At 44.4% G+C, this 21,208-nt stretch overlaps 1 protein-coding gene across 8 annotated transcripts in view; it reads left to right on the plus strand.

Moving 5' to 3' along the window:
• Positions 1-21,208, plus strand: part of VPS13D (vacuolar protein sorting 13 homolog D) — a 257,770-nt gene that overhangs the window by 66,506 nt on the left and 170,056 nt on the right. For all 8 annotated transcript variants that reach the window (XM_045475674.1, XM_045475679.1, XM_045475675.1 and 5 more), the window contains 10 exons: positions 357-579; positions 4,710-4,920; positions 7,051-7,222; positions 7,378-7,490; positions 9,813-10,025; positions 13,505-13,773; positions 15,173-15,306; positions 18,029-18,184; positions 19,987-20,197; positions 20,698-20,772. In XM_045475674.1, the coding sequence (XP_045331630.1) occupies positions 357-579; positions 4,710-4,920; positions 7,051-7,222; positions 7,378-7,490; positions 9,813-10,025; positions 13,505-13,773; positions 15,173-15,306; positions 18,029-18,184; positions 19,987-20,197; positions 20,698-20,772 (1,777 nt within the window). The remainder of the gene's footprint in view (positions 1-356; positions 580-4,709; positions 4,921-7,050; positions 7,223-7,377; positions 7,491-9,812; positions 10,026-13,504; positions 13,774-15,172; positions 15,307-18,028; positions 18,185-19,986; positions 20,198-20,697; positions 20,773-21,208) is intronic.

The following is a 21,208-nucleotide window of genomic DNA, read 5'->3' on the forward strand; positions in this document are numbered from 1 at the left end:
CAGTGAAGCAACAACATATATGGCTGAGAGGTCTGCTTTCTCTGTGCTGTGTTTGACCTAAGGCTAAACCACCAACAGTTAGCATCTTAAGCCAAAAGATAATACATTCCTGCAAGATTGCTATAGTTTTCAACAGGTATTGAATTATAAGTAACACCTCTGCAAAGAATTACGTGTGGCGGGGAATGCCATGAGCCTCTTACTCCTTTCGTTTCTGGAAGCTGGGGGGTGCTTGGAAAGTGTCAGGTGTCATAGAGTCTTTGAAGAGCCCAGCGACTGGAATAGGACTTCCAGGAGAGTAAAGATAAATAGTCACCCCTGTTCCTGTCTTCTAGTTTTATTTTGTTTCTTCCCAGGAGTCTGTGCCTTCAGCTTCCCCAACGGGTACCCCCAAACACAGTTTGAGGAAAACGACGAGTGCAGAGGACCCGAAGGGAACCCATTCCGAGGGGCTGTTTATGATGCCTCCTGCTGGAGTGAGTGCAGGCAGCCTGAGGAATGAGTCTGTGCCGAGTACCTCGGCCAAGCAGCAAGGACAGCAAGCCACAGCCTCCACCGGCCGGGTTCCTGGTAGTCCTGGTAAGAGAGGAGAAAGGTGGGGAATTCACGGGACTGTGGCAGGTACCTGGGGGGTGGGGGGGTGGGGGGTGTGTGCATCAGAGATCGCGGGTCTTTAGTGATACTCTGATTTTGCTTTTGCTTTAGAAAGCTTAAGTATCTTGGGATGCAGATTTTAGCACTGGGGTGACTTCTACAGTACAGTTCAATTAGCAAGACACAGTGTGAATAAAGGGATTTAGATGGCCTCTTAGGACTTTTTCTTCTAGGTCAGGGTAGTTGACACAAGAAGATGATAGTATAGCTGGAACGATTCCTTAGACACATCCTTGCAAGTCACTGTCTGGACATTATCCTTTTCCTACGTAAATATTATTCTGTTTAATTCTAAAAAACCCCCAGAGAACTCCTAAAAAATATTAGTGTGAATTAGGTAACAACAGATACTATAAGCAACAATTTTGCAAAGACATGAACCATCCAGTTATTGGTGTTCTCTAGATTTTAAAAGTTAGTCATTCCAGGGGCGCCTGGGTGGCTCAGTTGGTTAAGCGTCCGACTTCGGCTCAGGTCATGATCTCGCGGTTTGTGAGTTCGAGCCCCACGTCGGGCTCTGTGCTGACAGCTCAGAGCCTGGAGCCTCCTTTGGATTCTGTGTCTCGCTCTCTCTCTGCCCCTCCCGTGCTCACGCTCTGTCTCTCTCTGTCTCAAAAATAAAAAAACATTAAAAAAAACAAAAGAATTGGTCATTCCAGAGGAGAGCCTGGTTTTGGCCTTTTGGTTTTTATTAAAAATTCAATTAAATTTTTTTTTTTCCCATTTTAATTCCAGTATAGTTAACAGGGTTCTGTTACTTTCAGGTGTATGGTATAGTGAGTCAGCATGTGCTCATCACAAGTGCCCTCCTTAATCCTCATCACCTCTTTGACTCATCCCCCCACCACCTCCCCTCTGGTAACCATCGGTTTGTTCTCTATAGTTGAGTCTGTTTCTTATCTTGTCTCTCCCTCTCTCTCTTTCTTTTTCTTTTTTCCTTTGCTTGTTTGTTTCTTAAATTCCACATAGGGGTGAAATCTATGGTATTTGTCTTTCTCTGGCTGACGTACTTTACTTAGGTTAGCCAATACTCTGTACCTCCATCCATGTTGTCACAAATGGCAAGATTGCAATCTTTTTTTTTTATGGCCGAATAATATTCCATTATATATATACCACCTCTTTATCCATTCATCAGTTGGTGGATTCTTGGGCTACTTCCATAACTTGGCTATTGTAAATAATGCTGCTATAAAACTCGGGGTGCCTGTATCCCTTTGAATTAGTGTCTTTGTGTTTTTTTGGGTAAATACCCAGTAGCAGGATTACTGGACCATGGGGTAGTTTTATTTTTAGCTTTTTGAGAAACCTCCATACTGTCTTCTACAGTGGCTGCACCAGTGTGTATTCTACCAAGCTTGAGGGCTCCCCTTTCTCCACATCCTCGCCAACACCTGTTGTTTGTGTTTTTTAGTTTAGCCATTCTGACAGGTGTGAGGCGATATCTCATCGTGGTTCTGATTTGCATTTCCCTGATGATGAATGGTATTGAACATCTTTTCATGTGTCTGTTGGCCATGTGCATGTCTTGTTTGGAGAAATCTTTGCCCGTTTTTTAATTGGGTTATTTGGGTTTTGTGGCTGTTTTGTAGAAGTTCTTTATATATTTTGGATACTAACCCTTTATTGGATATGTCATTTGCAAATATCTTCTCCCATCCAGGAGGCTGCCTTTTGGTTTTGTTGATTGTTTCCTTTCCAGTGCAGAACTTTTTATTTTGATGTAGTTTGGCCTTGGGTTTTTTATTTTTTTATTTATTTTTAAGTTTTTAAAAATTTTATGTATGTATGTATTTTAAGTTTATTTCTTTTGAGAGAGAGCGAGAGGGCAAGCACAGGGAAGGGGCAGAGAGAGAGAATCCCAAGCAGGCTCCACGCTGTCGGTGCAAAGCCTGATGTGCGACTCGATCCCACAAACTGTGAGATTGTCACCTGAGCTGAAATGGAGAGTTGGATGCTTAACCAGCTGAGCCACCCAGGCACCCTTAATTTTTATTCTCTAATTTAAGCCATCTCTACACCCAACATGGGGCTTGAACTCATGACCCCCAGATCAAGAGTCATATGTTCCTCTGACTGAGACAGCCAGGTGCCCCTTTCGGTTTTTGGATGTATTCTGGGTGGGTGATGGATAGGATAAGTGAGGTGGTGCTCTAAGGAGTCAGAGAGGGAAACCGAATGTGATTCCCACAAAGTCAGTTCAGCGTGATTGGGCTTTGAGAGAACGTGGGACGCTAGCTGACGAGGCTCTTGCGTGTCTTTTGTTACATGCAAGGACTGACCGTGCTAGGTACTGCCCCCTGTAGTCCCCTGTGGTCCTAGAGGCGACAGGAAGGTGGTTTATGGTTGTGTTGGTGATTAAAGAAACGAGGTTAGCACAGTCCTCATCACAGTGCTGGCTGTTGAACACTTAGTGTGTGCCAGATCGCACGGCACATTCTTTCGTAAATCGTTGCATTTCACCCCCATAGCACCCCTGTGGAGTTTCATTTTCATCCTCATTTTACACGTGAGGGAGCAGAAGGCTTAGAGAGATTGAGTAGCTTAGCTTGGCCTCGGTTGTGTGGATAGTGGAGTTGGACTGTGAACTTAGGCTGTCTGACTCCAGAGCCCGAATCCTTAACCCACGTGATACGGTCTGCCGCTTTCTCCCCGTGATGCGTGTAGAGCGTGGAGGGGGCACACGCACAGTGCGGCTCAGCACTTGTTACCACCTGGTGTTGCTGTGAGGACAGTGGTGGTTAGGAGGAGGGCCAGCTTGAGTGCCTCTAAGAAGTGATTCGGGATGCTTTCGAGGTGGTTGGTAAGATCTCTCTCCGAACAGTATTTCTCCTCCTGATTTGCTGTTTCTAGAATTTCTTTATGATGAAGATGGGATTAAAGTAGTGGTTTTTGAGCTGCTTCTGTGTATCCTTAGGATTCCGTGATGACCCTAGGGGGTCTCTGAAGCCCTCTGTTCCTTTCCCTACCCCCTTCTACCTGATCAGTTCCACTTTTATCTCTTTCACATAGTTATCAAAATAGTAAAAAATCAAGAACTGATATATTTAGCGTGGGCTGAATGCTGATGTTATAATTTTGTTCTGTTGGACATGGTTCCTGCCACCATGCGTAGGAGATGAGAAAGGCACTAAGCAAGCATCTAAGTGTTGACAGAGTAAGATGTTATGGGAAAGACGGAATGGTACAGGAGGGAAGAACCGAGAGGACCCAGTCGAGATCGAGAGGGGAGGGTGATGCCGTTCAGATAGCAAGGGGCTTAGCAGTTTTGGGGGAGGCAAAGGCCAGTGAGCCTGAGGCTTCAGGAGCAGGGTGGAGAATGGCTTGAGATGAGGTTGGAAAAGTAGGCAGTGGGCTTATGCAGGGTTTTATAGGGATTTAGGGGGGAGTTTTGCAGAAACAACTTTGGATTCAACATAGTCATTAAAGCGTAGAAAGAACAGAATGTTACGGTCTCATTTATTTTTTTAAGGATTACTCAGGTATTTTGTGGGCAGAGTGGTTTTGTGAAGGCCAGAAGGGGAATGGTGTAGGTGTACTGGAGGGGAGTTTCTGGTGGGCCAGGCGAGAATGACGGTGATTTGGATTAGATCACTGGTAGCGGAAGTGGTTACATACTTGTTGGAGAAAAGAATTCTGGTGCTGGACAATTTTGTAAGCCTTTTGGGTGACACTATCTCTACATGAGACCCCACCCCTGTAGGATGTCCTTGGGAGGGATGGCTGTCAAATCATTTCAGTCATAAACCCTTTGAGCTCAGCTAGTGTCTCGGGACAGTAGCGAGACGCTGAAGGGATGTGGCACAATATGTACGTGATGCGGAAGGGGAGGAGCAGACAGGAAGTATCTAGCACACGGAGCGTCGCATGGGGAGGTCTTGGTGCCAGGTGAAGACCTCCGGACGCTCAGTGTTTTGAAGCTGGCAGTTCTGAACATTTTAGATTCTGTCATCTAAAGACAGAGTGAACTTCCTTTAGCTTTTTAGTTTTTATTCAGGGCCAGTCCTTTTGGGTGTTATTTTCCTCATTCTCTCTCTTTCCTTGGGTCCACGTAGAAGACCACGTCTGCCTGCTGGATTGCATTGTCGTGGATCTGCAAGACATGGACATCTTTGCTGCAGAGAGACGTCCACGAGAGTATTCTAAGGCCTCAGACGACAGCGGTGGAGATCTGATCTTCCCTTCCTATTTTGTGCGGCAGACGGGAGGGAGTCTCCTCACTGAGCCTTGTAGGCTGAAATTGCAGGTGGAAAGGAATTTGGACAAGTGAGTGGTTTACATCTGAGTAACTGTCTGTCCTAGGTAAAGTCTTAATAACTTGGAAGTCCGCGCTGTGAAGGTAAGTCCGGAAGAGAATAGGTATTTACTTATTTCTTCTATGTAACAGATGGTTATTGAGTCACTGCTATGTTCTAGACATGAGGGCTACGCTAACACAAAGAAAAACCTTCTGTCATTATGGAGTTTACATTCTGTTGATACAGGGATAGAAGGCACATAGGTGACTCTAATTTAGTGTTTGATTCAGTGTTATAAATTGTGTTACAGGATTGCCCCATGGCCTTGGAAACAAAGGCAAAGGGGCACAGATGTAACGTGGATTTTGGCAGAGGCAGGGAGGTAGTGATGGCAGAGAAGGTATTTTGGAAGTGGTGACATCTGGATTATATGTCCCAAGCACAGTAGATTCTGGACCTGTTGTTGCTACTTACCCTGGAGCTCCATTTCATCAGAATAACAGTGGAGATGCAGTTCTGCCCATTTCACTCCAGTAAGCAATTTGAAAGGACTCCAGAAAGGCTAAAGCACTGACTCTAATTTACCTTTTAATTGGCCTCAAACACAGGATGCTCATGTCTGCAGTTCAGAGCATTGCTTCAGTTGCCATTACTTCCGTGGGAGCGTCTGGGAAGCATCTTGGAAATAAATGTTCCCACACTCCACCTGAGACCTCCAGAGCCTGACTCTCAGGTGTCTGTGAACCAGGTCCCCTGGGGGGGTACCCGGGCCACGTGCACAGCCTGGGGCTGCTGCGCACAGCACGTGATGCGTGTCTGTTTGGGGCATTGATTTTGGAGAAAGCAGCAATGCTTGTGTTTCAACCATAGGCAAAGATGAGGCTGTAAAGTAATGGAAGAGGTTCTCATGTGTAGCATTTTGAAAAGCAGTCTCGTTACTTGCGGCGAGTGTGATTTTAATCTCTCTTTGGCCGCTCCCTTCACGGTTCTCGGGTTTGGGTGAGTCATTTAATGTCACTTTTTTTGTTTCTCTCTGGATTAATGATACAGGTCAGCTGCTCTCTCTGGGATTTTTACATTTCATTCGTATTTGTTATTCAAGTGCTCCCTGGCTGGCGCTCAGTTATGGTTGGCAGGGCTCTCTTTGGTTTTACTGGCTTAGCAGTCTTACGAGGAGCTTCCTTATCTAGAAATCGAACACCTCGTTTTCTTTTCGAGTGATGCTTTCCAAAAAAAATGTGCTTTGTTACTCGGATTATGTAAACTTTACCCACTTCCATCAGCGTTTATGTGCAGAGGGCTGTACTGTTAGTCCCAATAGAAGGTGACAACTCAATATAAGATATCCTAGCAGCTGCTTGCACCACAGAAACAGGAATCCGGTGGGGGGGGGGGGAGGGCGCGCACTGGGGAGCCTTTCCAGCTTTTCTTTGTGGATTGCATCACTGGTCTTTAACATATGTAGGTTTTCCTCTGCAGACAAAGTAATTTTTTATATTCCTCTTCTACTTTAAATTCTGGTCCTCTATGTACTCAGAACGTGGTGGACTCTGCAGGGTCCATGATGCCCACTGCACCATGGGCAGGTTGGGAGGGCAGGGAAAAAGCTATTCGGGGTTGGCATGAGCTGTACCAGCCCCTGACCTGGGCATCCCAACTGTACTCCTGCCCATCTCAGTAGAGACAAGTAATGGATCCAGATTTCGTCCTGATGTCCCATCTGGGTTCATTGTGAAACACTGGTTTCTGCCTTTAGTTATCATGAAATCTGAAGAGTTGATTACAGAGCTTGCCGCTTCTAAAAAAAAAAAAGAACTTGCCATTTCTTTATTACCTTCCCAACTGAAATGTTTAAACTCTTTCTGAGTCTCAGGCGATTTTTCCATATTTAATAGAGTACTTAGCTAACTCATGGAAGATTTGGGGACTTTTGAAATGCATATTTTGGGAGAAAAGGGGCTTTTTGTTGCCAAGCATGATACTCAGCTGTGCTAACTTGCTTTATTTGAAGCCACATGAAATTTTTATTATTGGAAGTTAGAAATTAACTGGTTGATAATGTAGGTGGGTACACTTTAGCTCTTATATTTGGGGGTGAGCTTTGTCCGTGTTAAGTTAGTGGTTTGTTTGCCAAAGTGACCTTTTTTTCTTTTCTTAGAGAAATAAGTCACACTGTGCCAGACATATCTATCCACGGCAACCTCTCCTCAGTCCACTGCTCCCTGGATTTGTACAAATACAAGCTGATCCGTGGTTTATTGGAGAATAACCTCGGTGAGCCCATAGAGGAATTTATGCGGCCTTACGATTTACAAGACCCAAGAATTCATGTGAGTGAGACCTCGCGCCGTCCCATAACTCTTAACTTTGGCAGCCTCAGCCGATGGCCACCTCCAGCTCACCTGCAGAGAAGAGATGGGGCAAGAAGCAAGTGAATGTCTTGACATATTAACCCCCTTTTCAGACTGGCGTTTTCCTCTTGCAGACTGTTCTCAGTGGAGAAGTGTACACGTGCATGTGTTTCCTCATCGATATGGTGAATGTAAGTCTGGAGCTGAAAGATCCGAAAGGAAAAGAAAGTGCTGGGTCCTTAGCCAGGTATGGCTTTAATGGTACCATTCTGCTCCTAGTGACTAACATCACAGTAACGGCGTTACAAACAATACACCTGTTTCGCTTTAGCACAGAGCCGAGTGGCCAGAGGTGGTGCACGGTGCTTTTTAAAAGTTGAAATTCGTTGCTTTATTAGCAAAGACAGGCCCACACCTGGTACTGAAACTGATAAGTTTGAAAGAGTTTCAGAAATAGTGCTAGCCTTTGGTTTCCTGAGGACCTACTGATTTTGTTGTTTCGTTTTAATGTCAGTAGTGTTTAAAAATATTGTATGGTTGACATACTATGTTCCCTGAGTTTCAGGTCTACGGCATAGGGATTCAGCTTCTCTGTGAGTTATGCTGTGCTCACCGCAGGTGTCGCCACCACCTGTCACCCATACGACATTATTACAATACCGTGACCATATTCCCTGTGCCGTACTTCCTTCCGATCCGCGTGACTTCTTCATTCCGTAACTGGAAGCTTGTACCTCCCATCCACCCTGTTTCCCAAATCTACTGTGCTTTAAAAGTATTTAACTGTAGAACCACAGTTCCAGAAAGCTCAGTAATGTCGCTCATGATATTTGTAGAATATACCTTTAACATAGTGCGGTATTTGTATATGTACTGGGAGGGACAGAAAAGCCATCTCAGTTGTAGCTGAGTTGCAAGGAGGGGTGAGGGAGGGGAACATTCCAGATAGCCTAGGGAATCGTAAGGTGTAAGGCTTCGATGGAGAAAGTTATATTATGGTATATTCCTAATATAATCTTGCTGCCATGGTATGTTATCAATAGCTTAAACAATAATAATCAATAAAAACTACCACATGTCTACCACGTGACAGACATGTAGACATACTAGTGACTTAGAAAAGTGAAGTCGTTTTTCTCTTGATGCTGTGTGTCCATTGTGGCCCTCCTGCTGCTCTGCTCTTGCAGTCACCGTGGCCGACAGAGCAGCCGGCATCTTGTTGTGCCAACGAGAAAAACAAGAGCCCAGAGTGGCTTTGAACTGCAGTCAAGTGCTCTGCAGAGCTCATGGGTTAGAACGTGCTCCCACAAAGTGCAGAGGACTCAGAAGTGGTGTCTGCCATAGGGGAATAGGGGAGACCCAGAGCTCTTTGGCGAGCAGCACTGATGGCTGCCTCACTGGCCAACCTTTCAGAAGTGGGGGACTTCACGTAAAAAGTCTGGATTTCAACCTCTTTTGAGAAGTTGAAAGCTTTGACAATACTGGGCCCATCTTTTCACTTGGAAGCATCCCGAAGCTGAAGAGCCACTGGGCTGCCCTTAGGAGGCTGTGTTCTGCCTAGCGATTCTCTTAGTGTTTCACTTGCGCGGTCTGGGCAGACCAAGAATTTATGGTTACTGGTGTAGAGCCTTTAAGACTGAGTTGTATTTTCACACTTGATAAACTTTTCATTTTGATCTCTTGACAACCATTTGAGGTTGGGCAGATCTTCTATTTTCCAGATGGAATTTTTATCTAGCATAAGATCATATGGCTGGAAAAGTGGTTCAGTATTTGAAAACAGGACTTCAAAGCTAGAAATTTCCCTACTGAAACACTTTTTTTTTCCTTTGTCTTTCCTCGAGAATCCATCCTGGCCTGTATCTGACTCAGTTGAACGAAACATGGTATAACGAAGGCTTGGGTCCCAGATTGTCTTGTGAGCTAGCAGTTCTTTTCTGATGGCTGGCTACATCCTTAGTTTTTTACAAAATGAAGTAATTCTGCACAGAATGTCATGATGGTACTGAATAAATTATGAATTGCATTATTGCAGCTTTCTCTGTTACTGAAAAGAAAAAAAAAAAAAGATGGTCCCAAATGCACTTCCTCTTGGTGGACCAGTTGCCTTATTTATGTATGAAGAGTATTATTTGTTCTGGTTATTTCCAGGAAGCTGTAGTGGTTATATAAAAATTCGGCAGACTGTGGAGAGAGAATCCCACAGGCAGGCTAGGAGTTGACAGGGGATGGTTTCAAGGGACCCTTGACGTCCTTTGGGGATTGTTACACATATACAGCCTTCTCAGACTTAGGGTCAGAAACAAGAATGTTAATGCACCCAGAGTATACTAGGTGGTGTTCTTCCTCACGGAGTCCCTGTGGACAAGGTCATCTTCCTGGAAATGGAAAGTAAGAGACAGGGCACAACGGCACTACATCTGTTTTGAGGAGTCTGTTAACAAAATCAGTGAAAGTTTCTCTCCTTCACTGAACTCAGGTATACTTAGGATTTTGTTCTGTTGTCTTGAACTTAGGTAATTTTGTAAACTGGAAGAGTGTAACATCTTGTCTGCTTTTTCCCTTTTAGATTTGACTTCAAGAAATGTAAACTGCTCTATGAAAGCTTTTCCAACCAAACCAAGTCCATTAACTTGGTTTCCCATTCCATGATGGCTTTTGACACCCGCTATGCTGGGCAGAAGGCCAGTCCCGGCATGACAAATGTATTCAGCTGTATTTTTCAGCCTTCCAGGAACAGCAGCACTGCCCAGGGATCCATTCAGATCGAACTACATTTCAGGTAGTGGATCCAGACCCTGACCCTGCCTTTTCTTTATCGAGAAATTCCCTCTTGTGGGCAGTGGGCCAAGACTTGTGTCAGCTTTAGAGCATCAAAGGACTGAGGAATCACGGACAAGATAGATAATGGCTCCCCAGTGCAGCTCACAGATTAATTTACTAATCCTGTAACCTTGCAGTTTCATTTATTGGCCAAAAGATGTCTCTGTTGCCTTAAAAAAAAAAAAAAAAAAAAAAGTTTAGAATTAAACCAGAGTCTTTAAATCAACCTCCTTGTAAGCTGTAGACTGTTTTAATGGGTAAAGTGAATTGAGGAAAGAAGACATTACGCTTGGTTAAGGGGGTAAAAGACTTCTAGTCCATAGACATTATAGAAAGATAGGTGGTTTTGACTTGCATTATTAATTGATCTGTGCGAGTCTCACTGACTCACTTCTCCTCTTAAAAGGACTTTAGCCTCTTTGAAGTAGATGATGTTTTTCTTCCCGGTATTATGCTGGGCAGTGGTGTGTGTGGAATGAGTACATGTTTTGGAATTGTACAGCTCCGGACTTAAGACCTTGATCTACCACCTTCTAGCTGTGTGTCCTTGGACAAGTTCAACCACTTTAAGCTGCAACTGTCTATAAGATAGAAAAGGGTGACCATACCCACCTCGCAGGGCAGAGGTGGGAACTAAGGACAATCCTGGCACGCTGCACACAGTTGGCAGCTCTTAGTATTATTACTGATGTAGCCGTGTTATTTTATGACCTACTGTAAAATTTTATGACTAAGTGGGGATAGACCCAGAAACTGAAAAATTAGGTTTGACCTAAAATCGTCCAATGTAGGGGCACCTGGGTGGCTCAGTCAGTTAAGCGTCCGACTTCAGCTCAAGCCATGATCTCACGGTTCGTGACTTCGAGCCCTGCGTCGGGCTCTGTGCTGACAGTTCAGAGCCTGGAGCCTGCTTTGGATTCGATGTCTCCCTCCCTCTCTCTCTCTGCCTCAGCCCCACTCGTGGTCTCTTTCTCTCTCTCAAAAAAAAAAAAAAAAAAATCATCCAATGCAAATCCAAAAGGAGACCTTTGGAAGCAATGTCAGTTTTATTCTATTAGTGCTTGATGTTATCAGGTATGTTGTAAATAGAAACCGGTAAGTAAAAGGCTGGGAAACATACACACACACACACACACACACACACACACACACGTTGTCAATGTTTATATTGATATGCTTGAATGTGCCTGACATTTCAATGTGCAGTGAGTTCCCAGGTTGAGGTTTCTTTTAGGGAGAGTTCATGGTCACTCTCCATGTACCTCTAGAAAGTCTAGCAAAGGAGACAGTCAAACCTTTGTGTGAATCTTTTGGATGCTTAGAAATAGGAGTGCTCGTTGTCCCTTACTGAGCCTTTCCGTAAGCCAGGCACTCTCCCTGCCTTTACTTAAATTCTCCTGGCAAGTCTGAGAAGCGGGTGACTCCTGCCCCATTTTACAGATGAAGCAATAGAGGTTAGGAGAGCATCGAGCACCTCTCCAAGGTTACACAGTGACTGAGTGAAGCAGTCAGGACTCACACCAGTGCCTCTGATCTCAGCGTCCGTGTCCCTTCTGACAGTCCCTGGGTGCGGCCACTGTGTGTGTCTACTGATCCAGCTGGCTGCCTGCAGTCTCAGAGGCTAACCTGGCTGTGATGTGCGGTTCTTTTGTTTGAAGAGGTTTATTTGAGCAGGAGGTTTCCATATATTTGGTTCTTCTGCAGAAACAGTTTCTTTTTGAATTTGCTCTGTTATTATTGATCTGACTGCCTAATCTGTCAGCTCCTTGTCTCAGCCATCATGTTTTTAATACACAAGGAGCCTTGAAATCTTACTCTGTTTATATACTGAAGGTGTATAATTCCTTGGTCACATAGTAAAGTCTTACCTTGGAGCTTGTGAACAGAAATACCATTGTGAGTGAGGGGGTTAACATGTTCTCTGGATTGGAACTTTTGAACGCTTTCTGTGTCTCAAGAAGAATTGCTCTTCTGTTGGGATTTTGTGTGTCAAATATAAATCACTTCACAGTGTTTAAAGGCTTGAAATATTTTCCAGAAAAGGGATCAGACATACTTTGGCTTTCCAGTTAGTGCATAGCTCTGACGATCTGTGTTCAAAATGGGATGGAAAAATTTTACTGAGGGCAACATTTTTTCTCTATTACAAAAGAGTAAAGTGTTTCTGTGAAAAATGCTGTGTCTGTATGAGGGAGCCATGCATCACTGTGCCCTTTTTCTGGAGGCAGTGAGCCAGGTTTAGGAGAAACCAGAGACTAGAGAAGCCAGCCTTAAAAGCATCTCAGAATCCACTTTTCCTGAGTAGAAGCCCCCTTTAAAGGCAGGAAACCAGGCACATGTAGTAGCTAGAGCCCCACTGGCTTTTGAGCTCACGGAACAAAGTTCAACCCAGAAAACCATATAAAGGTGTCTCTAGCCCTCTTTCCTTCTGTCTTACCCATCTCTGCCTACTAATATCCTGGTAGGGCCACACTGTGGTTTGAGACCAGGCCTGGGGTCGTCCTTGGGTTTTCAGCTCAAACAGAGAACTTGGGGTAATGGGGGCTCCAAAGCCAGTTTTTCTCCGTCCCCGCCCCGAACTCCACTTCCAGAGCGCGTGGGGTTGGTTATACCCACATCTAAATGTCATCTTACTTGTTCTCCTCCTCAGGCTAAAAGATCGGGGCTCTCTTTTTAGTTCCAGCTGGGCAATTAGTACTAGTATGTAGATTTGGTGTTCATAAAGAAGTGATCCGAGACATCAAAGAGTGCCTTAGTGATCTTCTTGAAATAGCCTGTAGGGAAGGCAGCTGCCATTTACTGAACACCGGTTATGTGGCTGGTGCTTTATCTTTTACGGCGTTGATATTTCTCATTTTGTAAGTGAGGAAACAGGCTCGGAGAAGGTGGGCGACTCAGCCAGGATACGTGACTGGAGTTAAGCCTCCGCTCTTCCTACTCCACCTGGATTTCTCAGCCTCGGCACTATTGACGTTTCCGGTTGGGACACTTCCTTGTCGCGGGGCCGTCCTGCCTGTTGTGGGATGTTTAGCAGCAGCCCTGGCCTCTGCCCACTAGATGCCGATAGCAAACCACCCCCCCTCCCCCGCCCCCACCCTGCATCGTGACAGTCACAGATGTCTCTAGACATTGGTGGCCAAAAGTCTCCTGGGGAACAAAGTCACCCCTCGTTGAGAGCTGCTGGATCACACCATCCTGCTTTCTTACGGCATGAAAACATGATTAGCTTTCGAAAACACACACTGAATATTTTATTAAACCGGTGTTCAGAGTTTATTGTAGTCAGAACGGTCCATGTAAAAAATACTGGAAAAACACCTTCCCAAGCTGAGTACTACACTTGTAAGTTAGTAAAATACATTTCTCCTTTCCCATTTTATTGATTGATTGATTGACTGATTGACTGACTGATTGATTTTTGGGGTTGTTTTCTTGCAGATCTACGAAGGACTCATCCTGTTTTACGGTAGTCCTCAACAACCTTCGCGTGTTTCTCATATTTGACTGGCTGCTGTTAGTCCATGATTTTCTCCACACTCCCAGCGATACTAAGAAACAGACTAATGTTACTCCTTCTCGCCGCCACCGTAACTCTAGCAGTGAATCTGCTGTCGTCCCCAAAACTGTGAAAAGTGGAGTAGTTACCAAGCGGTCTTCCCTTCCTGTGTCCACAGAGAGGCATCTTGAGGTCAAGGTCAATGTAACAGGTGAGCCTACATAGGTGTGAGTCACTCACTGATTCTTAGTCTGAATGTTAGGCTCGGTATGTGTCTTAGAGGATGATTTTCCTGTTGTTTCCGTATTTTGACGTGAGCACCTACACATTTTCTTTTTTTTTTTAAACACTTTTTTTTTGTTTTTAAATATTCATTTTTGAGAGAGAAAACGAGAGAGAGCGAGAGCGAGAGTGTGCAAGTAGGGGAGGGGCAGGAAGAGAGGGAGACAGAATCCGAAGCAGCTCCAGGCTCCCAGCTGTCAGCACAGAGCCCGACAGGGCTCGAACTCACGGACCGTGAGATTGTGACCTGAGCCGAAGCCAGACGCTTCACCTACTGAGCCACCCAGGTGCCCCAGCACTTACACATTTTCCTACAGCCCAGCAGGTGTCGTAGTTGTTGACCTCCATTTTCTGCTGTGAACTACTGGCTCTCCCTCAGGACTGCAGGGTTTCTGGGCCTTCTCCTCTGCTTGCCCATCACCCGTGCCCAGCTGGAGCGCCACCTGGGCAGTGGTCTTTCCCCCCAGTGTTAAATCTGGCTTCAATTTTCTGTTTGATCTTTAGTGCTCCAACAGATGTGCCTTCCTGAGTTCAGGCAAATTTGGTATGTGAAAATCTCTGTTTAAATGGTAAATAAGTGAAGGGATTGTTATTTCCTTCACAAAAGGAACATGTTCCCTTACAAACAGATTTACTGTGGTTTTTGTTAGCTGGTAAACTCTTCTAGTATATCTGCATGTATTTACCTTGTGTTGGTGACATACCCCAGCTACTGCTTAATGGTTTGGAAGGAGCTGGCCGGCGTAGTGCATTGTAGATGGATTGAGTTTCAAAAGTTCTATCTATACGTGGTTTTTGATGAAAATAAAAAGTAAATTTGCCACGTACAAATGAGTAGAAAGTTGTCTTCTTTTAGTAATTTTGGAAAAATCTACCTTAAATTCATGTGTATTCTTTGTAAACAACTCGAACAGCTATGTGGATGATGTCACGCCTTACACTGGCTGACCAACATGAGCATGTCAATCTCCTTCCTGGGATTTTAAAACAGGTCACTGCTTGGAGAAGGGCCGATTTCCTGGGCTTCTGAATATCTGATCTGGCCTCTCAGGAGACTCAGCTTAAAAATATATTCTAAAGAGAGAAGGAACTGCCTCGCAGTCTTTTCTGTTTGTGCAGTGTTCTGTTGGCTGAGCTGGGCCTGGCCAGATATAGAAACTGTGTTCGGGATGGTGGTGAAGCAGAAGGTCGACGAATGTCCTGGGAACAAATCTTTCTGGCTCGTGTCCCCCTCCCCCCTCCCTGTGTAAATGTGTTGCTAGTTTGCAACAGTCTAATGCTTCGCCGCTTCCCAGCTTCTGCTCGGTTGACAATGCTGTCTTTTCCAGGCACGGAGTTTGTGGTTGTTGAAGATGTGTCCTGCTTCGATACCAATGCCATTATTCTCAAAGGCACTACAGTGCTCACCTATAAGCCCCGATTTGTCGATCGCCCCTTTTCAGGGAGTTTGTTTGGCATCGAGGTAAGAAGTCTCCGTGTCGATCAAAACACTCAATGGTTTGGCTTAAGAGAAAAGGCTCTGGAAGAGAATTTTAGCTCCTCAGCTTTCACTGGGGGAAGTGATTGGTGGAGTTGGTGGACTCTGGCCCTCTTCTTTGTTTTGTCCTCAAATCTACCAGGTTATTCTGACGTGTGAATCCAGTCCTCCAGCATCGGGCTGTACATGTGCTGAGGGGCTTGACCTCTTTCTCTGACATCCTCCCTTCCTCAGGAAGTTAAGGGAGACTCTGCTCATCCCCATGACCCTGTTAGGCCCCTGCTGTGTTCACTCCTTCTAGCGGTCTAGTCCTTGGCAAATGAGTGAAGGTGGGGAGGTGGGCCTCATTGCCCTCACGTCCCCTTCCCCACATCGAGTCGTTGTGTCTTTGAAGACCTAGGGCTCTGTGGTCATTATAAAAGGTGTTAAGGATTTTATGTATTATCCTTTTAGGAACATCTAGTCTGTAAAAGGAACTCTCTAAAGAGTCACACATAACCTCACAGAGTGAATCTCTAATAGTGCTGCTTCAGGCTCTGCTTTAATCTCACGAAGGAGATACTTTGCACTGGAGTGGCCTTTGCAGCCTGAAAATTACATGACGCAATATTCAGCATAAACTGCTCTGCTTGTCTTAAAGCCGGGGGTTGTGGAGACGGAAGGAGAAATGAGGCACATTATTATTTCTATTAAGTATTCTTAATTCACTGATCTCAGCTGACGTTCCTCTTGTTGTAATATTGGAATATTTGGTCTGGGTTTCTCATCGTTTCCTTTCCCTTTATGATTGAACTTTTCATGCCCTGTTCTTTCTAGTGGTGTTTCAGAGTTGAATGAACAAAACTTATTTTCACTGTCAGCAACATATGGTGCTTTTTTTCCCCTGCATCAGATGTAGCTGAATAAAAACGGTAGAGATTTCACTTCTCAATCACTTGTTTCTCTCATGTAAGGAAACTGAGGTTTCCTCCCTCTCCCTCTCCCCCTCCCACCCTCCCCCTCCCCTTCCCTCCCCCTCCCTCCCCCTCCCCCTCTCCCTCGTGCCCCCCCCCCCGTATAAATGTGTTGCTAGTTTGCAATAGTCTAGTGCTTCCCAGCTTCCCAGTGATGTGAGTTGATCATGAAATTGTAGTTCATCTGCTTTCCAAGCCATTCCAGTACCAGCTCTGAATGAAAAATGTTGGTGATTGATTAACGAACTGTCACGTACAGTTGCATTTTGTGTAGCCAGAGCCCCTGAAGAAAAGAGGAAAATGAAACTTTTTTTGCTCCAAAGTCTTACAAGAAGTATATGGCAAAATATTTGAGATTCCTGGAAATTCCTTTTAATTTTGTTCCTGCAGCAGCACAATCAGATCTGAATTTTAAGACCCCTTTGGTATATCACTGGGGGAGAATAGCACTAGAAAATGCCCCCCACCCTCCACAAAGGGGAAGAAGCAAGGGAGACCAACGTGAATGCTTTCTCCTGTACTGTTCTTGAAGCACAAAAATAATTTGGTCCTAGAATGGGAGTCGTCTCTCCCTTCTGTCTCCCCATAAATATATTTATTGTTAAACATTTTATTATAGAACATTTCAAACATATACAAGTGAACAGATTAATATAATGAGCCCTTATATATGCATCACCAGCTTTAATAATTAATGTATTTATTTTCAATTGTGAAACAACAATTATATCACCTAAAATTTGGGGGAGGGGAGAGAAAAATTACCTATCCCTCTGTATAGAATCTCTATGGACATTTTGATGTGTTTCTTTCCTGAAAGTCATGGCATAATATTATTTTGATTGGGCTGCTTGTTCACATATCCATGTTGTAACTGTCTTCCTACGTTCCATATGGTCTTTTTTTTTTTTTTTTTTTTTTAAGTTTATTTATTTTGAGAGAGCAAGAGAGAGAGAATCCCAAGCAGGCTCTGCACCATCAGCACAGAGCTTGACATGGGGCTCAAACTCATGAACTGTGAGATCATGACCCAAGCCGAAACCAAGAGTTGTACGCTTAATCGACTGAGTCACCTAGGCCCTCCCCCCGCCTCCCACCGCCATGGTCTTTTTAATTGTCCCTTTTATTATTATTTTAATTTTATTTTTGAGAGAGAATGTGAGTAGGAAAGAGAGGCAGAGGGAGAGAGAGAGGATCTCAAGCAGGCACCACACTCAGCGCAGAGCCTGACACAGGGCTTGAAGCCACGACCCTGGGATCATGACCTGAGCTGAAATCAAGAGTCGGAAGTTCAACTTACTGAGCCACCCACGCACCCCTTTATTACTTTTGAATGATCGCAAAATATTCCGTTGAGTAGATGTGATATGATATAGGTTGCTCTTAATTTTTTTTTAAATTAACTATGAAATAATGGTTCGGTGACTTTTTTTTTAAAATGTATTTTGCATTATTTCCATAGGCTAGTTCCTAGAAAGAAGTAGAATTATTGGATCAAGGGGTGTGAGATTTTTAAGTCTTTTGCCACGTATCAGTAAATTGCCTTTTATGTGGGTGAACCGTTTCACGTGCTCCTGGCAGTGGGTGAGAATCCCCGGTTCACTCTCGACAGTATTTATTTCAGCAGTTGCTATGGGTCTTTTGCTAACACAGGGCTGATTGATACCAAGAGAGTGTTTTCTTTTTTTTCTGTTGATGCTTAGACTCTTCTAAATCAGACATTAATTCTTACTGTATTGCATTTCATTCTCTAGGTGTTTTCATGCCGACTAGGGAATGAACATGATACAGCTCTTTCAATTGTTGATCCGGTTCAAATTCAGGTGGAACTCGTGGGGAATTCTTCTTATCAGAACAGTTCAGGATTGATGGATGCATTCAATAGTGAAGATTTCCCACCGATCTTAGAGGTAATGATAAAAAATCTGTCTCCACATCGATACACTCTCAAACACATTCCTGAGCCCGCACAACTTACTTACTCTGCTGAACTCCACATTTTTTTTCACTATAGCAAATGCAAAGTAAATATGACATTGTCTCTGTCCTAGAAAATCTTTCAGTCTCGTGGAGAATAAAAGAGCTGTTAATTGGTAGAATCTTGAAGTTTTATAAAAGTTTATGGAAAGCAGAACGCAACACAGGGAGGCATCTGGGTTGTGGGTGGAACCGAAGGTAGGCTGAGTCTGAGCGGAGGGGCAGGATGTCAGGAGGCAGAGGAGGAGACCATGCCACGTTGGCAAGTAGCAGAGTTGGAAGCGGAAGGGGTGCAGCTAACGCAAAACGGAGAGAGATCTCCCTAGAACAAAGGTGCGTGGGAATGTGAGGATGCGAGCTGAAGAGAGGGAGGCTAAAGGCAGGCAAGGAAGGCTTGAGAAGTTAGTGTGTGATTTCTTTGACAGAGGAGGAACGATTAATTAATCCGCCTGAACCATGGGAGATTGAAGGATGGAGAAAAGCGGTGTTGATTTTTTATCTTTAAAGAAAAATTTGAAATAGTGAATAAACAAAATGCCACCCCCAGACATTCCAACAGTCATCCCAGTTTGTGTTTTTTTTGAAATGTATGTTTGTTTATTTATTTATTTATTTATTTATTTATTTATTTATTTTTTTCATGTTGGTTTATTTTGAGAGAGAGAGAGAGAGCGAGCACACAAGCAGGGGTGGGGCAGAAAGAGAGACGGAGAGAGAGAATCCCAAGCAGGCTCCACGCTGTCAGCACAGAGCCTGACACAGGGCTCAGTCTCACAGATTGTGAGATCATGCCTAGAGCTGAAATCAGGAGCGGGATGTTTAACTGCCCGAGCCACCCAGGAGCCCCTAATGTTTATTTATTTATTTTGAGAGAGAGCAGGCATGAGGAGGAGATGGGCAGACAGAGAATCTCAGGCAGGCTCAGCCTGCACCCTGCTGGCGCAGAACCTGACTCAAGGCTCCATCCCTCCAACTGTGAGATCATGACCTGAGCTGAAATCAGGAGTTGGACACTTAACCAACTGAGCCATGCAGGCGCATCCTGTTGTTGTTGTTTAATGTGTATTTATTTTGAGACAGAGAGAGAAATGGGGAGGGCAGAGAGCGAGAGCGCGTTTCAAGCAGGCTCCTCACTGCCAGTGCAGAACCTGACACGGGGTTCAATCTCACGATCTGTGAGACCACAACGTCCCGATTGTGCTGGCATCTGTATTGCTTTTACCAGTGGTAGCTATATTGCCATTCTCTGAGGCACACTGGATTTCGAGAGGTATGAGTGTGGAACTTGACTCACTTAAAGTTACGTTGGAAGAAGAAGGAGATCATTTTTGTTGAGTGGTCTGCTCGTTTTAGAAATTTTAAAAAATGAAGTAGATCAAAGCAAAATGGAGTAACAGAACTTTGCTTACAGGTAATCTGTCCCCCCACCCACAGCCATTCTCTGATTCTCTGCTTTGATGATTAATATACTTGTAAGCAAATCATTGCTGTAGTAATTTTCCTAGCTTCATAGTTTTTATTTAGTGAAGTTTTAGGAGCATTTGACCTCACAGCAGAGATGTCTTACCTCATGGCTCTTGGTGCTTAATTTCAAGATTTTCCCAGTCTTTGAAATGGAAAATTAGTGTAGTGTCTGTGGGACTTCTAGAACTTGAATTAGGAACTCTGCCTGTAAGAGGTGTGGACGTAAAAGCAAAGGCAACTTTAAAAACTTACGTCCTTTCGATTTTGTTAGATTCAGTTACAGGCCCTGGATATCAGACTCTCCTATAACGATGTTCAGCTGTTTCTTGCCATCGCAAAATCCATCCCAGAGCAAGCCCATGCTGCCGGCCCCGACGCAGTGGCCTTGGAGGCCAGCTCCGTTAGCAGTCACGTTCCCGGTGCGCCTCGAGCCGGAGAGGAAGTCAGAGAAGGGACGAGACATACCCTAGATCCTGTCTTGGGTAGGTGTCGAGCTGTACAACCCACTCAGTCTTCCTAATGTCTACCCTTCTTGTTAACTTTCAAGATTTCCTTTTGCACAATTAAATTGTTCAGAGGATAATTACACGTCATTAAGTGTAATTGTAAGTATGATCCTCTAACGTTTAAAAATTTAAGAACAAATATAACACCCCAAACCAGCTGTGCTAGCCGACACCAGTTTCCCTTTTGCCATTTCTTCCAGAGTTCTATAGATAATGTGAAGGTTTAGTTTTATACCTTGAGTTTTCCTCCAAAGCTATGTGGATGATTCTAAATGTCGGTTTTAAGCTTTTACAAACACAGTCAATACAGGGAACACACTCTTAAAAATTTCAAGGTGCTCCAGTTAGGATCCCGTTTTTGCCTAGAGAAATATAATGTTTTCGTCACCCGTTTCTGAATTTCTTTTCTTTTTTCTTCAGTTAGTGGATTAATTATATACAATTATTTATAAAAATTATGTCCCGCTTTTTCCTAGAGTTACAGCTGGCTAGACTACAGGAGCTGGGATTCAGCATGGACGATTGCCGCAAAGCCCTTCTGGTCTGTCAAGGTAATTTGCACCCAGGTTTCCATGACCTGTTCATCTGGATAATAAGCTTGCTTCTCATTCCCTGCCTCTCCTGCTCCCACGAGGTGGCTTGGAGAGCTGGACTGTATTTTGAAACCCCTCCGTGATTTTCTTTGGGCTGACCATGATCTTGGGCTGGAAGTGATAATGAGCAGCAGTATTTCTTTTTTTTTTTTTTTAATTTTTTTTTTCAACGTTTATTTATTTTTGGGACAGAGAGAGACAGAGCATGAACGGGGGAGGGGCAGAGAGAGAGAGAGAGAGACACAGAATCGGAAACAGGCTCCAGGCTCTGAGCCATCAGCCCAGAGCCTGACGTGGGGCTCGAACTCACGGACCGCGAGATCGTGACCTGGCTGAAATCGGACGCCCAACCGACTGCACCACCCAGGCGCCCCTGAGCAGCAGTATTTCTTAG

This window comes from Leopardus geoffroyi, chromosome C1 (genome assembly GCF_018350155.1).
Source record: "Leopardus geoffroyi isolate Oge1 chromosome C1, O.geoffroyi_Oge1_pat1.0, whole genome shotgun sequence".
In the NCBI taxonomy this organism is placed as follows: domain Eukaryota; kingdom Metazoa; phylum Chordata; class Mammalia; order Carnivora; family Felidae; genus Leopardus; species Leopardus geoffroyi.